Source organism: Notothenia coriiceps, unplaced genomic scaffold, assembly GCF_000735185.1.
Source record: "Notothenia coriiceps isolate Sejong01 unplaced genomic scaffold, NC01 NC01_scaffold00037244, whole genome shotgun sequence".
In the NCBI taxonomy this organism is placed as follows: domain Eukaryota; kingdom Metazoa; phylum Chordata; class Actinopteri; order Perciformes; family Nototheniidae; genus Notothenia; species Notothenia coriiceps.
In genome coordinates this window covers 1,131,917-1,144,129 of record NW_011369945.1, presented here as the reverse complement: position 1 = coordinate 1,144,129, position 12,213 = coordinate 1,131,917, and the positions used below count along the sequence as shown (strand labels likewise).

General features: G+C 41.1%; 1 protein-coding gene across 1 annotated transcript in view; it reads right to left on the bottom strand.

The window, feature by feature from the left end:
* Window positions 1-12,213, bottom strand: part of myo9aa (myosin IXAa) — a 128,108-nt gene that overhangs the window by 23,639 nt on the left and 92,256 nt on the right. The window contains exons 20-34 of the mRNA XM_010794128.1: window positions 11,860-11,940; window positions 11,548-11,658; window positions 8,821-8,943; window positions 7,817-7,966; window positions 7,020-7,330; window positions 4,564-6,285; window positions 3,878-3,977; window positions 3,467-3,661; window positions 2,441-2,538; window positions 2,185-2,312; window positions 1,847-2,067; window positions 1,616-1,732; window positions 1,227-1,415; window positions 1,050-1,097; window positions 806-929 (exon numbers count right to left, since the gene is read on the bottom strand). Of these exons, the coding sequence (XP_010792430.1) occupies window positions 806-929; window positions 1,050-1,097; window positions 1,227-1,415; window positions 1,616-1,732; window positions 1,847-2,067; window positions 2,185-2,312; window positions 2,441-2,538; window positions 3,467-3,661; window positions 3,878-3,977; window positions 4,564-6,285; window positions 7,020-7,330; window positions 7,817-7,966; window positions 8,821-8,943; window positions 11,548-11,658; window positions 11,860-11,940 (3,718 nt within the window). The remainder of the gene's footprint in view (window positions 1-805; window positions 930-1,049; window positions 1,098-1,226; window positions 1,416-1,615; window positions 1,733-1,846; window positions 2,068-2,184; window positions 2,313-2,440; window positions 2,539-3,466; window positions 3,662-3,877; window positions 3,978-4,563; window positions 6,286-7,019; window positions 7,331-7,816; window positions 7,967-8,820; window positions 8,944-11,547; window positions 11,659-11,859; window positions 11,941-12,213) is intronic.

Genomic DNA, 12,213 nt, shown 5'->3' with positions numbered 1-12,213 from the left:
GGTGTGTGTGTGTGTGTGTGTGTGTGTGTGTGTGTGTGTGTGTGTGTGTGTGTGTGTGTGTGTGTGTGTGTGTGTGTGTGTGTGTGTGTGGGGGGGGGGTGGGGTTTGTGTAAACAGGTTCAGTGAATGTCTGTGTGGTAGAGATTGATGAAAAAGATTATAAGATTTGGCATGAAAAGTTATATAAGTCAGAATAATGTGTGGGTGAGTGAGTCTATGCATGACATCAATTACTTGGTAATTTGGTAACAAGAGCTTGTTTGATAGAATTCAGAGACAAAAACTTTTCCAAAATATATTTTTAGGAGACAGTCAGAGATTTGTTTTACTCATGTTAATTTCAAGAATGAGCACAAACATAAATAGATATTGCAAATTCAATATCATCTATATTTTAAGGTTCCAATTTTCGTAAAATCTGTTGATTATATTAACATTAGACTGTCAGAAAAGTGTAAAAACAACAGCGATCAAGAGTTTCAAGAGCTTAGGTAACACTAATAGCTAAATACTGTATATGCAAATGCAGCATAATAAACCTTGACATTTAGAAATCTTGGAACAGAGAATATCGGGAATTTTTCCTCAGAAATGATAAATAATTGAATTACTTAGTTTTCTGTCAAGAAAAATAGCAATTATTACTTTGGCAACATTTAACAGAGAAAATGTACCTCTACCTAGTCATATAATGAAAAACATGTTACATAACCCTTCCCGTTTTTAATTAGAACTACTGTATGATATTATATATATGGGATTCTCATGGAGTCCTGTATTCCCGGTAAGATAAGGTATATTTTGCATGCATACTTACATTTGCACACACAGGCACGGTCCATCATCCAGATGAGTGATGAGCAGTATTCACAGTATGTGGGGATGCTGTACTGGGTGGACTTGAAGATGTGTCCGTTATGCTCCTCCACCTGCAGAGAGCAGCACACGTTCATTTGGAGTTCACTTGCACATGTCCCTTTACATACAGTAAAGTACAAATGTGCAATTTTTCTTTTACTTAGATTTGATGAGAATGAAGTTAGACTTACAATATCCGTGTCCTTCTTCCTCATCTTTTTACGCTCAGGTTTAGGTACCTGCTGTAGTCAAAACAAAAACAGAAACAGAAAAACCGAGTGTGAAAATAAAATCGAGTGTGAAATGTATTTTAATATTTCAAACATCAGCTAGATACTATTTTCCTGGAGGCATTTGGGTGTCTTTACCCTGCTGATTGTGCTGTCCAGAGGCTTGTACTCAGTCATGAACTCATCCAGGAACACTTTAAAGGTGTTGACCCACACTGTGACAGGAGACTCTCTCCAGTCCCTCTGCTCCTGTCGCATGGTCTTCTCCAAGATCTGCTCAAACAGAGCGTAGAGGTCTTTGTAGCGGATGCTCTTATTGTCGTCCATCTGGGGAGGAAGACAACAGGTTCAGGGGAAGCGCACAGAATTGATCAACTTGAGTAGTTTTTTTTTAAGCTACCTTGTAAAAAGGAGTGTGATTTGATTACATATTTGCACTCTTGATCCCTTTTTTTCTTATCGAAGAGTGATTTTTTTTTATGCAAGAGTGATATGTAGATAACGTTTAAAGTGTTGACAACACTTACTGCAAGAGCCGTGGAGTAAGAGTTGAAGATATTCAAACGGAATTCCTTCAAAGCCTTTTTAAACACAACATCCACCATGGTGTCCTTCTCACTGTCCTCCGTATCCAAGTCGTTGATCTATAATATAACAACATCATCTCAGCATGAATATATACTGCCTGTAACGCTTTTATTTTAGAGGTTGAAGTACACATGCAGATCATATAATCATCAGAGCATGTTTGTCTGTACCTTCTTCATGAGGAAGTCGTTCATGCTCCTGTAGTCGTTGGTGCAGGTGAGGATCTGCAGAGCGTCGTTCTGCCACTGAGTCGATTCCAGAGCCACGCTGCTGATCTTAACGCTGCGCCGCCGCTTCACCTTGGGAGAAGGCTCCTTGTTCTCCTTCAAGTCTCTGAACCCTCGATCTAACATCATATCAGGACTGCAGGGCGGCGACATGTTCTCCTGACCTGCTGTGTGGAAGAGGATTTATGAGTCAGAATAACCTTCAGGTGAAGTTCAAATGTATAAAGACAGGATAAAAGAAGACAATGTGCAATATATGCAGTTGCTTTTTAATAACGCACCCTCTCCCAGCAATGGCCCAGTCTCTCCATAGTCTCCATCCAAAGAGTCACCACCACAGATCAGCTTTTCTCTGGAAGTCTTCTTTTCCCCATACTTTGTCTTGCCCCAGAAGCGCATCCTACGAACCCTGTTCCAAATTGAGATTATAATATAAACACCTTTTACTCGCATGTGGAAGAAAACATCCTTATTAATTTACATTAAGTTCAAGACACAACACTGTGGATGCTGTCAATGCTTTGTTTAAGAACAAACCTTCCATCTTGTGAGTTTTTGCGCAGGGAGTCCCCTTTGCCCAGATCTCCTGACGACATGGCTTTGTGTGTCTTCTTCTGCTCCTCAGAGCTAGCAGGCTGGAACAACAGCAGGTTAGATAATGAGGCAAAGTAGAACCAAAACTGAAGAAAAGCCTCTTTGTTTGTGGAATCACACACAGCTCATGTGTATATTAAAATCTAAGCAGCAGCCAGTAGATGGCAGCATCACATCACTGCTTCACCAGCCAGACTCAACATTTACCAGATCTCTTTTTTAGTAGCATTTGAAGGAAATGTTTTTTATTGTAATAATGAAAATGCAAATCAATACTACATTTGAAATATATGTAAACATATGAATTAAACATATGAATTAAACCTATGACACAGGAACAAATCATTTTTTCTCAGCAGAAGAGCTGTTAAAAGACAAAAGAAGAGTTTGTTAGGTGATGAAGAAAGTCAAGAGTGAAGGATGACTTATTCCAAGGATTCCCAAGGTCTGACCTATGCCGGATGCTACTTGTTAACAGAGGAAATATAACCAAGTGGTATGCAAACATTCTTGATTAAACGGAAAGAATAAATCAAGGGGAAAAGTCAGTGTTACAGCTGTGAGAGAAAGAGAGGCCACATCATGTTAGAGACGAAAACATGTTTAAAGGGTTAGTTTTGACGAGAAAACACTTCAAATGTATTCAAATTAATTTAAAATGTAATCAAACACTGTTGTTAATGAGTTCTGGAGGGGTTGTCAAACCAATAAACGATTGGATTTTTTGTTTGTTCGACCTCCTCGACTAAATGTCTTTAAAAACCAACATTTATTTTTATGTTTTCAAAATGTCTTTGAAATAGTTTTGAAATACATTTGAAATGTCTTCACTCTTACGGTAAAGGTTAGTTTTAGAAATAGAAGTAGTTAGTACAGCTTTATATTGACGAGGGGGTTAGAAAAGTTAAAGAGAAGTCAGCTTTAAGGACGCATACAGCGTCACTGCTGGGCTTGCTGTGCGCCTGTTACCATGTCTGAGTCACTGAAACAGGGCTCTCTTAAGCCCGCCTCCGGGGAGCTCGGATTGGAGAGGGGAAGAGAGTGATGACGGGGGGTGTCATCCTCGTCTGAATCTTCCCCAACTGAGACGATGGGGACGCGGGTGAGGAAGTCGGAGCGGGTCCGTGCCATTCGGACTTTCTTTTTTTGGCCTGCTCTGCCAACCTGGAGTTTCATCAGGAGTGATAACAGCATGTTTAAAAGGGGTCTTCAATAACCTGCAGAAGAGCTTCAGTGCATTTTGTTCTTCATAAAGGTCACCTGTGTCCATTTTAGTGTCGGATTAAGAGCTTCATTAATTCATTCACAATACAAAAGACACTCCTGCAAACACATGCTATTTGTTTGTTTTCTAAAGGGTAAACAAGAGAGGTTGCTTACATCTCGCACTTTTGCTCCTTTGGAGGGCTTGGGGACTGGTGAGGGTCCTTCTCCGGGAATCACTGCAGGTGTTACTTTAGGGACAGCATTACGGTCAAACCTGGCGGACAAAAAGAAGATGTTATTAAAAACGTAAATTAACTTAAAGTACGTTCAAAGAATGTAAAGGGAAATGTCATCACAGTGATGGTTTGTGACATCTATGGGTTATTTTCAGCTCCTATATCTCAGTGTCCCTGCGTCAAATCTGTATTGCAGGGCAGCACATGCAACAGCGCGTTTGTCTAAATTCTTCACTTACTGTTATAAACGTTTTAGTCTTTCTATGTAAACAGTTTTTTGGAGTAATCTGCTTTGTTAAACTTGTTTTATAAACCCCTTGAGTGTTAATGTATTATGTATATTTATGCATCCGTTGATTGCATGTTTATTTTAGCCATGCTTGTGGGTTTTTTTTTCTTTTGGGTCTTCGTCTTAGCAATTAATTGGTATTATTCTAAAACTATTTATTTCAAGTTACCAATGTTCTTATTTAATTTTGTTCTTACTTTGTTTATTTTGCAACAAAATACCAAGGCATTCACCATTTGTGTAATATCTTGAATTCTGATTGGAAAATAACTAGATAGCCGAAAAACATCCTAAGTGCAAGCAAGGAACGTGCAATGCTTTACTTCATGACTCACTTTGTAAAGGTCACTTTGTCCTTTGGAGAGAAGAAGATGTTCGGTTTGTCCGTCATATTAACTTTAGCGCCTTGATTGATTGGAGGCTTCTTGACTGCAGTCTTCGCTCTGGTTCCTCCTCCTCCATCTTTAGACTCTAGGGTGAGTTTAGGTGCCCACCCTTCAGCAACAGGCCTGTTCTCCCTGCGTTTATCTCTGGAAACAGAGGCAGGTGGAGGGGGCAGCTGAGGGCGAGGGGCAATGTTCTGCAGGGTTACAACCGGGTGAGAGGGCACTGATGGGGCGGTGGAGACTGAGCGTGTTCTGACATTAGGAGCTAACCCTGCCGCCTTCTCGATCAGCAGGGAGCTGGGTCTAATGGGCTTCACTGAGGTCGCACCTCCACCAACATCTGCTCCGCCCTGTCGACTCTGCTGGATCTTATGCAGAGCTTCTCCTCTCTGTTTCTCAAACATGTCTCTCTCATACTGAGCGAACAAAAGACGCTGCTGCTCCAGAGCTTCTTTCTGCTGTCTGATCTGCTCCATCATCTCCTTCTCATTCTGCTGCCGCTGATTCCGCTGCCTCACCTCCTTCTCCTCGTTCAGTCGCACTAGCTTCTCTATGATGGCCTGGTCAGCTCGAGGCACAGGGGTGGGGTCTGATTTCTCCCCCGTCTGGGCTGCAGAATCCCGAACCTTCACAAGGGGACGGACAATATCGCTCAGCTCTTGGCTTATCGGGGTTTCTTTCTGCATGCTGATAACCACCACCACTGGTCGACGCAATGACTCCCGCCCCTCTTTAAAAGGCCTGGTAACAGTGGTGCTGGAGACAACCTCTGTTTTTGGTTTGGGCTCTTCAGCAGGACGACGGGACACGACTGTGCTGCCCTCACTAGCAGGGACGTAAAAGGTAGGGAGGTAGTTCTCGAGTTTGGGCGGATGTGTGGGAGCAGAGGGGGCAGGTAGATCCATTTTGGTCTTGCTTCCTGGATGCACAACAGCATCAGAAACCTCAGTCCTGCGGGGTTCAACTGGCATTCGGCTTGATGAAACAATATCCATATTAAATTCAGGTACAGGAGCTACTGGGAGAACAGGGGAGCAGAGGTCCTCGCTGTCTGTGATCTCTTCTACAGCCTTGGGTGGCTCGTCCTCCATGCTGAGAAGCTCGAAGCTGCCTTTGGAGCTCTGGCTGTCGGGCGTGCCTTGCGGGGAGCGAAGAGGCGGGGTCGCAGGAGGCACCAGTTCCAGGGACCAGCGTCGCTCCTCCGAGGGGGACGAGGCCCCCCCGCTGGTCGCCCGGACCTTCAGGAGCTCCAGGCTGAACTTGGCCTGCTCCAACTCTCTCATCCGCCGGCTCTCCCTCTTGGCCCGAGTGGTTTTCTGGCTGGGCTCGTCTATAGTTCTGGACCTCTCTCGCACCACCACAGTCGAGGTCTGCATCGAGTCCGGTGCTTCAGTTTGCACTTTAGAGGGACTCCCGCTGGTCCCAGAATGTTCTCGTCCTTCTTCTTCCTCTTTCACTGCGCCCTCATGGCTGTTGAGGACCTGCAGGCTCCTTTCTCGCTGCTTGTAGGAGCGATCCTCCCACGTGCTGAGGTCCAAACCCATGATCCTCTCAGGGGAGACCTCCTCTTCCTCTTGTGAGGGACTCATCTGGCCATTCTGTAGTTGAAGCAGCTTCTCCTGCTGCTGCTCCTTCTTCTCCCTCAGCCTCTCCTCTCTCAGTTTTCTGAAGCTGTGAATCAAGAAGGCATGGTTACAAGTCTAGCTAATGCCAATGTACTTCTACGAACTACAAACTACTTTATTCTACACAATTAAGGTATTGTTAACTAATTATTACTACTGTACCTACAAACTCAGGGTCTGATATTGCCTCAAAGCAGCTCAGCTGATTGTAGAGCTGCTTTGAGGTTGCTTGCGTAATGGCATGCTCTTACGAAGCCTGATATATAAGCGCATTGAACAATGACCAAACACACTGCAGGAGCTGTGTGCAAAGATTATCTGGCTTTTCACAAGCTTGGGCGAAAATCATGCAGTAACCTACTCTAAGAAGCTATTTTCAGAGTTAAAGAAAATACATTTTTTTAAATATTTGCATATTCGAGACAACCATGAGGAAAATGTTATCAAGTATAAATATTGTGAGTATGGGTTATTTTTGCTCCCATTAAAAATGTTTTGCAGAAAAGTGGAAAAATACATCCAACATACATGCATATAGGTGTCTTATTTTACTAACACGGGTCATATATACCTGTAGTCTTTCCCCTTATACAAAAGTCAACTATAACTCACTTTTGTATTAAAGAAAATAACTGGTCCTACTCTCTTGATAAGTTGTGTTACTCTCCAAGTTATTTTGCTCTCTCCAAGTTATTTCCATCTCTGGATACGTTATTTTAGACGCAGGATAAGTTATTTCCCTCTCTGGATAAGTTGTGGGTATTTTATGGAGTTGTTTACCTCTGCCTCGCGAGGAAGCCTCTGCTAAGCGCCTGTAGCTGCTCCACAGCTGCGTACAGACGCAGATAGGCATCTCTGGCCTGATGACAGCGCCAGGCCGTCTGGATCACCAGGGCGGCGGTGCAGCGCCGGGACAGCCATAACCTCCAGGCCCTCTGCAGCACCACAGCTGCCTCCCTCCACAGCCTGAACCTCTGACGCTCCCTGTAACCTCGCCAGTTTGTCTGCAGACACAGAGCTGCCCCCTCCTGGACGCTAGGGTCATAATCCTCCTCCTCTTCTTCTATAGGCCGGTACAGATGCCACCATTTCTGTAAAGGGATGATGGCAATGATTTATTATTATTTTATTGATACTAGGATGTCTTTTTAAGTTTAATCAGAATGCATAGAAATATAAAATGTTTACTGAAAATATATAGATTTCCTTTTTTCCCTTGATTTCAACTTTATTCAGATCTGACTTTTACACAAATAAAAAGTCTCTTAGTTTTAGATTAGATCCAACAATATGTTTTAATCTCATCAAAACAAGAATCATGAATAAACAATTTAATTGTTAGTGCTCAATTTATATAAACTTGGATTCTTAATCTGTACAATATAGTTTTGCAAAACTGTGATAAAATGTCATTCTTTTTTATTTTAATTCCACTGAAAGTTGATAAGGATAATATATATATATAAAAAAAAAAAAAACACTTTGAGGAAACAAAACCAAAAAACAATAATAAGTCATTTAAATAACAAAGAAAGATTCAAATGGGTTTGATGTAGAGTTGTGATGATGAAATGTACCTGGATGCAGATCGCTGCTGCTCTCATTCTGGCAAACTGCTTCCTCTCCAGCCGGGCTCTGAATCTCCGCTGCAGCGTGACGATGCGTCTGAGAACTTCAGTGTGGAGCAGGGCCTGCAGCTGCTGACGCTCAGCCTCCCGCAGAAACACCTGAGGGGAGGGACCAGCACGCAGTCAACAGAGGGTGATACCTTTATACACTCAGTCTATGGGTGACACATTTAATGAAGAACGGGGTTGTCTGGTTACACAAAGAAATATACTCACAAACTCTTTAAAACCACACAAACCACAGACATCCCTGGCTTGACAAAGAGTCACAAGTATGTCAGGTATGATCCTCTAATTATATAAACAGCATCTCAGAGGCATGGACAGCTCCATCATGACTCATTCATACTTTGGACCTATACCATGCCAAATATGGGACACTGTCTTCATTATTTCCTTTTTCCAGAGGGAAGAGGCCTTCAGTAATGACGTTGTCCCCAACTCTGACCATTCCCTTTGTCTATGACTCTATTTAAATTGTATGGAATTGAACCCCCACATTATTTTGACTAATTCTGGGTATTCAAATTCCTCACAACCTCAACATGCAATAAAACATTTCATAAAACACATAACAACATGCAGTATAATGAGCCTACACATTTATTTCTCCAATGTCACCAAACAATGACATAACCTCTAAACCACTGTTTTGCTCTACCGTTCAATTTTACTCGTGGACTATATATTATTTAAATGGTTGAACCGGACCCTGAGTTATCTGTTTATTTCCTGCGGATGTAGAAGAACTAAAAAATTTCTTTCAGTACCGTTGGTCTGATGTTTTCAGATTAGCTTGTTCCAAACTCAGACTGTGTGAAATATAAACTTAACTTCTGAGAGCAAAACATAGCTACACTGTGTAGAATCATTTATAATGACAAACAGTAGGGCAGTAGTATGTTTGAATTTTTTTAGACAAGTGCAAAAAAGAAAAAGAAGGAAGTAAATACCATTGTCTTTCCCACTTGGTAGCCATCTGGTTCTAGATCCTGCTGGTCCAGGCTCTGCTGGATTCCCTCTCTGGTGGCACTGGTGCCCTCTGGGAGCAGCACATAGAAGTGATGGACAAAATCCTACCAACAAAACAAGAACATGTGTTAGTAAGAAATGTGGTCATTACCCTACAGTATTTCTGTTCTGAATGTTATTTTTCGGATATGTGCAAATGATTTCAACAAACTAACAAAAATAAAGTTAATAATCTGCAAAAATATCTGTTTTTCTAAAACTGATTCCAGTACAGGATTAGTTGTTGGATGGGGTACAACAATTTGAAATAAAAGAGTTGACCACCCCGGCAGAAACTGAAGCGGCCTCCTGCAGCATCTTCGAGCAAAATAAAAAAAGCTTTTAAGGCACATGTGGTTTCAGGTAAAAGTCCATGCTGTCCATATTTGCAGGGGTTCAAACATCATGGTGTAAATATGCTGAACGCCCACTCTTCAGACTGAGGTCCATTGTCTGAATTCAATACACTCAGGGCTGCAGGGGGTGGTTAGGGAAACAGATGCTGTGTTTATACAATTACAATCATGGGGTGTGTTTCAGAGACCTGAGGACAATGGAGAGCCTCTGTCCTAAAGAGTGGGGAAACAGCAGAGTCCGCCGAAGTGATGCTATGCCCAAGATATTTCTCATTAGTGCTGACCGCAGCACTAAATTTGTTTGGGGGGAATTTCTAATAAATGAAGATGTCTGATACCTAAATCATCATAGTGAGCTCACCAAAAAGTGAAGTCTTCAGAAATAATTAATATTTTATCAATTTTTTATTAGTGTGGAATTTAAGTGGGCCGATTTTTCCAGTGGTTGAAAAAGTACAACAATGCAAAATGTAAATAAAATGCCTGCATTTAATGTATAATATCATATTATTATGTAATGGAAAACACTCGTGACACACTTGTGACTGATGGGCTCTCATGTAAGTTATAAGCAATGTTTTACTACTGTAGCTTGTCAAGGTGCTGTTAGTTTCTACTAGCTTGCTATTTCAGTAAAGTGTTTCCCAATTTAGGGGTCGGACCCCTTCAAAAAGGTCAAATGATAAATCCTAGGGGTGAGGAGATGATCAATGGGGAAGAAAAAAGCAAAGAAAACAGCGTTCTGGTTCACACATCTCCATATAACATTTTAGATTTAAATCTTATTGTAAAATGTTACCTTATATTTATCTGTTACCTTGGCTATTGAACAGATATTCCAATAAAACCATCTGAAAAGTTTAAAAGAAATGTCTCTTTGTTTGAATTGCTTAAAACTCAGGACTAAACACTTTTAAAATGTCAAAAAGGTTGGAAAGAACTGATTTAATTTCAAATAATGCATTACATTTTATAAGATGACACGGTTTTCTGTTAACTCTTGATTGTAAATAATCTGATAATGTTTTGAAGATAAAGGTTTAATTATTTGCACAGAAATGTAGTAAAGATCAAAAATAGTTCACAGACCTTGCATTACCTTGAGTAACTAGTAGTTTTTTTTGGATGGAATCAAGGTTGTTAAAATGACTCTGAAGTGAAATTTTTTAAATGACTTCAGTTTTACGTGGAAGAAACAAGCTTTGATCTATCAAAGGGACTTCTTAATAAACTAACCCAGTCCCTACAAATCTTGACGTCACAGGATTGGCACAATTGAAAATTCAAAGCCACAACATGGAAACTAACGTAAGAGAAAACTAGAGTGGGAGTGAGCCACTCCCTAAAATGTACTGTCCAAACACTCACTTCCAATCAGCTTTAAAACATGATCTGCTTTATAAGTCATACAGTATTCCTCACAGGGTTGACATCATTCTTATGAGAGCCAGCCTGGTTAAGATCTCTGCCACCTCATGTCGCAAATAATTTCCTCTCAACATAAAACACAATAATCTGCGGCTCAAACAACATCAGTGACATGTTTCCCGGAGATCAATTCATCCCTGGTACCAAAACTTTAGGAAACCTGAGTGTCGTTTTTATATTTTGGGCGAGAGCAGTGAGATAGTGGATCAGTGTTGTGGCTTACACACGCCTGCACCGACCGAGGGGACACGTGAATGTAATCTGCAGCTGAACTCCTTTTACCATTTGGCTTATCGAGTCTCGCTTCCTCGATGATATGATCCTTTGAATTGCTAGATAAAGAATGAAGAGGGTCTGATGTAACTCTCAGGAAACTAAAACCATGTAAAGGGGGATTGCATTATGTTAACACATGAAGGTCATGTTTAGTATACTCAGTGTAAACTTTTAGATGATGTCTTCTGTGACTCTGCCATTTTTTTAATGCTGGGCTCGGAGAAACCTTTTTTTTACAAAAATCTGCCTTGCAACTGCAGCGGTGTACATTTGGATATTAAGGGAACAACAAGCTGCATTTTATTTGTCTTACTTCTGTTACACATTTCTTTGTCTTTTTCTTTTTTCTCATAATAAACATATTTATTATCTTTTATTATATATATATGTATTAGCTGATTAAGAGCAAGGTGGTCTTTTAACTACTTTGGATTCTGTGTTGGGAAGTTATATTTAACAAAAGCACAATGTTAATAAACCATTTGTAATATCTTAATCTTTCATAGTCAAAAGTACATTACTTAATTTAAAATGATATAAGTGACAGTTCCAAAATATAGACTGATATTTAAAGAGTATCTACATGGTGTGAATGTCTGTGTGTGTTACCTTGAAGCTGTACTTGATGTTGTAGCCCGACTGGCGGATGCGCACAGTCTCCAGCATACCTGTGTATCGCAGCTGCCTCAGCACCAGGTTATCATTAAACCTCAAGGGCAGCTGAGAAAAAGTTAAAAAAAAGGTTATCGAGGAGAGGAAAGGGAAAATGACCGGAAAGGAAAAGTGTCAGGCGGCAGACGTTACAGAGGGGCAGAGGGGGAAATGATAAACAGCTTTCAAGAAGTTCAAACTTCAAAAGGAAACGAAAAATGCTTTGAAAACTAAAGCAAGCTGCTTCAGTCTGGAGTGAGCACACTGTACCTTCTCAGCATTGGAACGGATGCACTTGACAAAATAAGGCTCAGACTGACCCAGAGTCTCCATGAGCTTGTTGAGGGAGGCCTGCAGACAGAGACACAAAACAAGTCCGATTTGAAACAAAGCCAGAACATAAAGGCACATGCAGAGGCGGATTGCTTGTGTTGATCCACAGCTGTTTGACAGGAAGAAGCCAAAGTCATGTGGATCTGTCAGCTGTGAATAACTGCTGGTGAGTGAAACACTTTTCTGCAAGATTAAAGTCTTTGACAGGGAAAAGAAAGAAACATATGTGTAGTTTTTCCATGTGCATGTGTGTAAAAAAATGAACATGTGTGTGATAATTCAGGGGCAGGA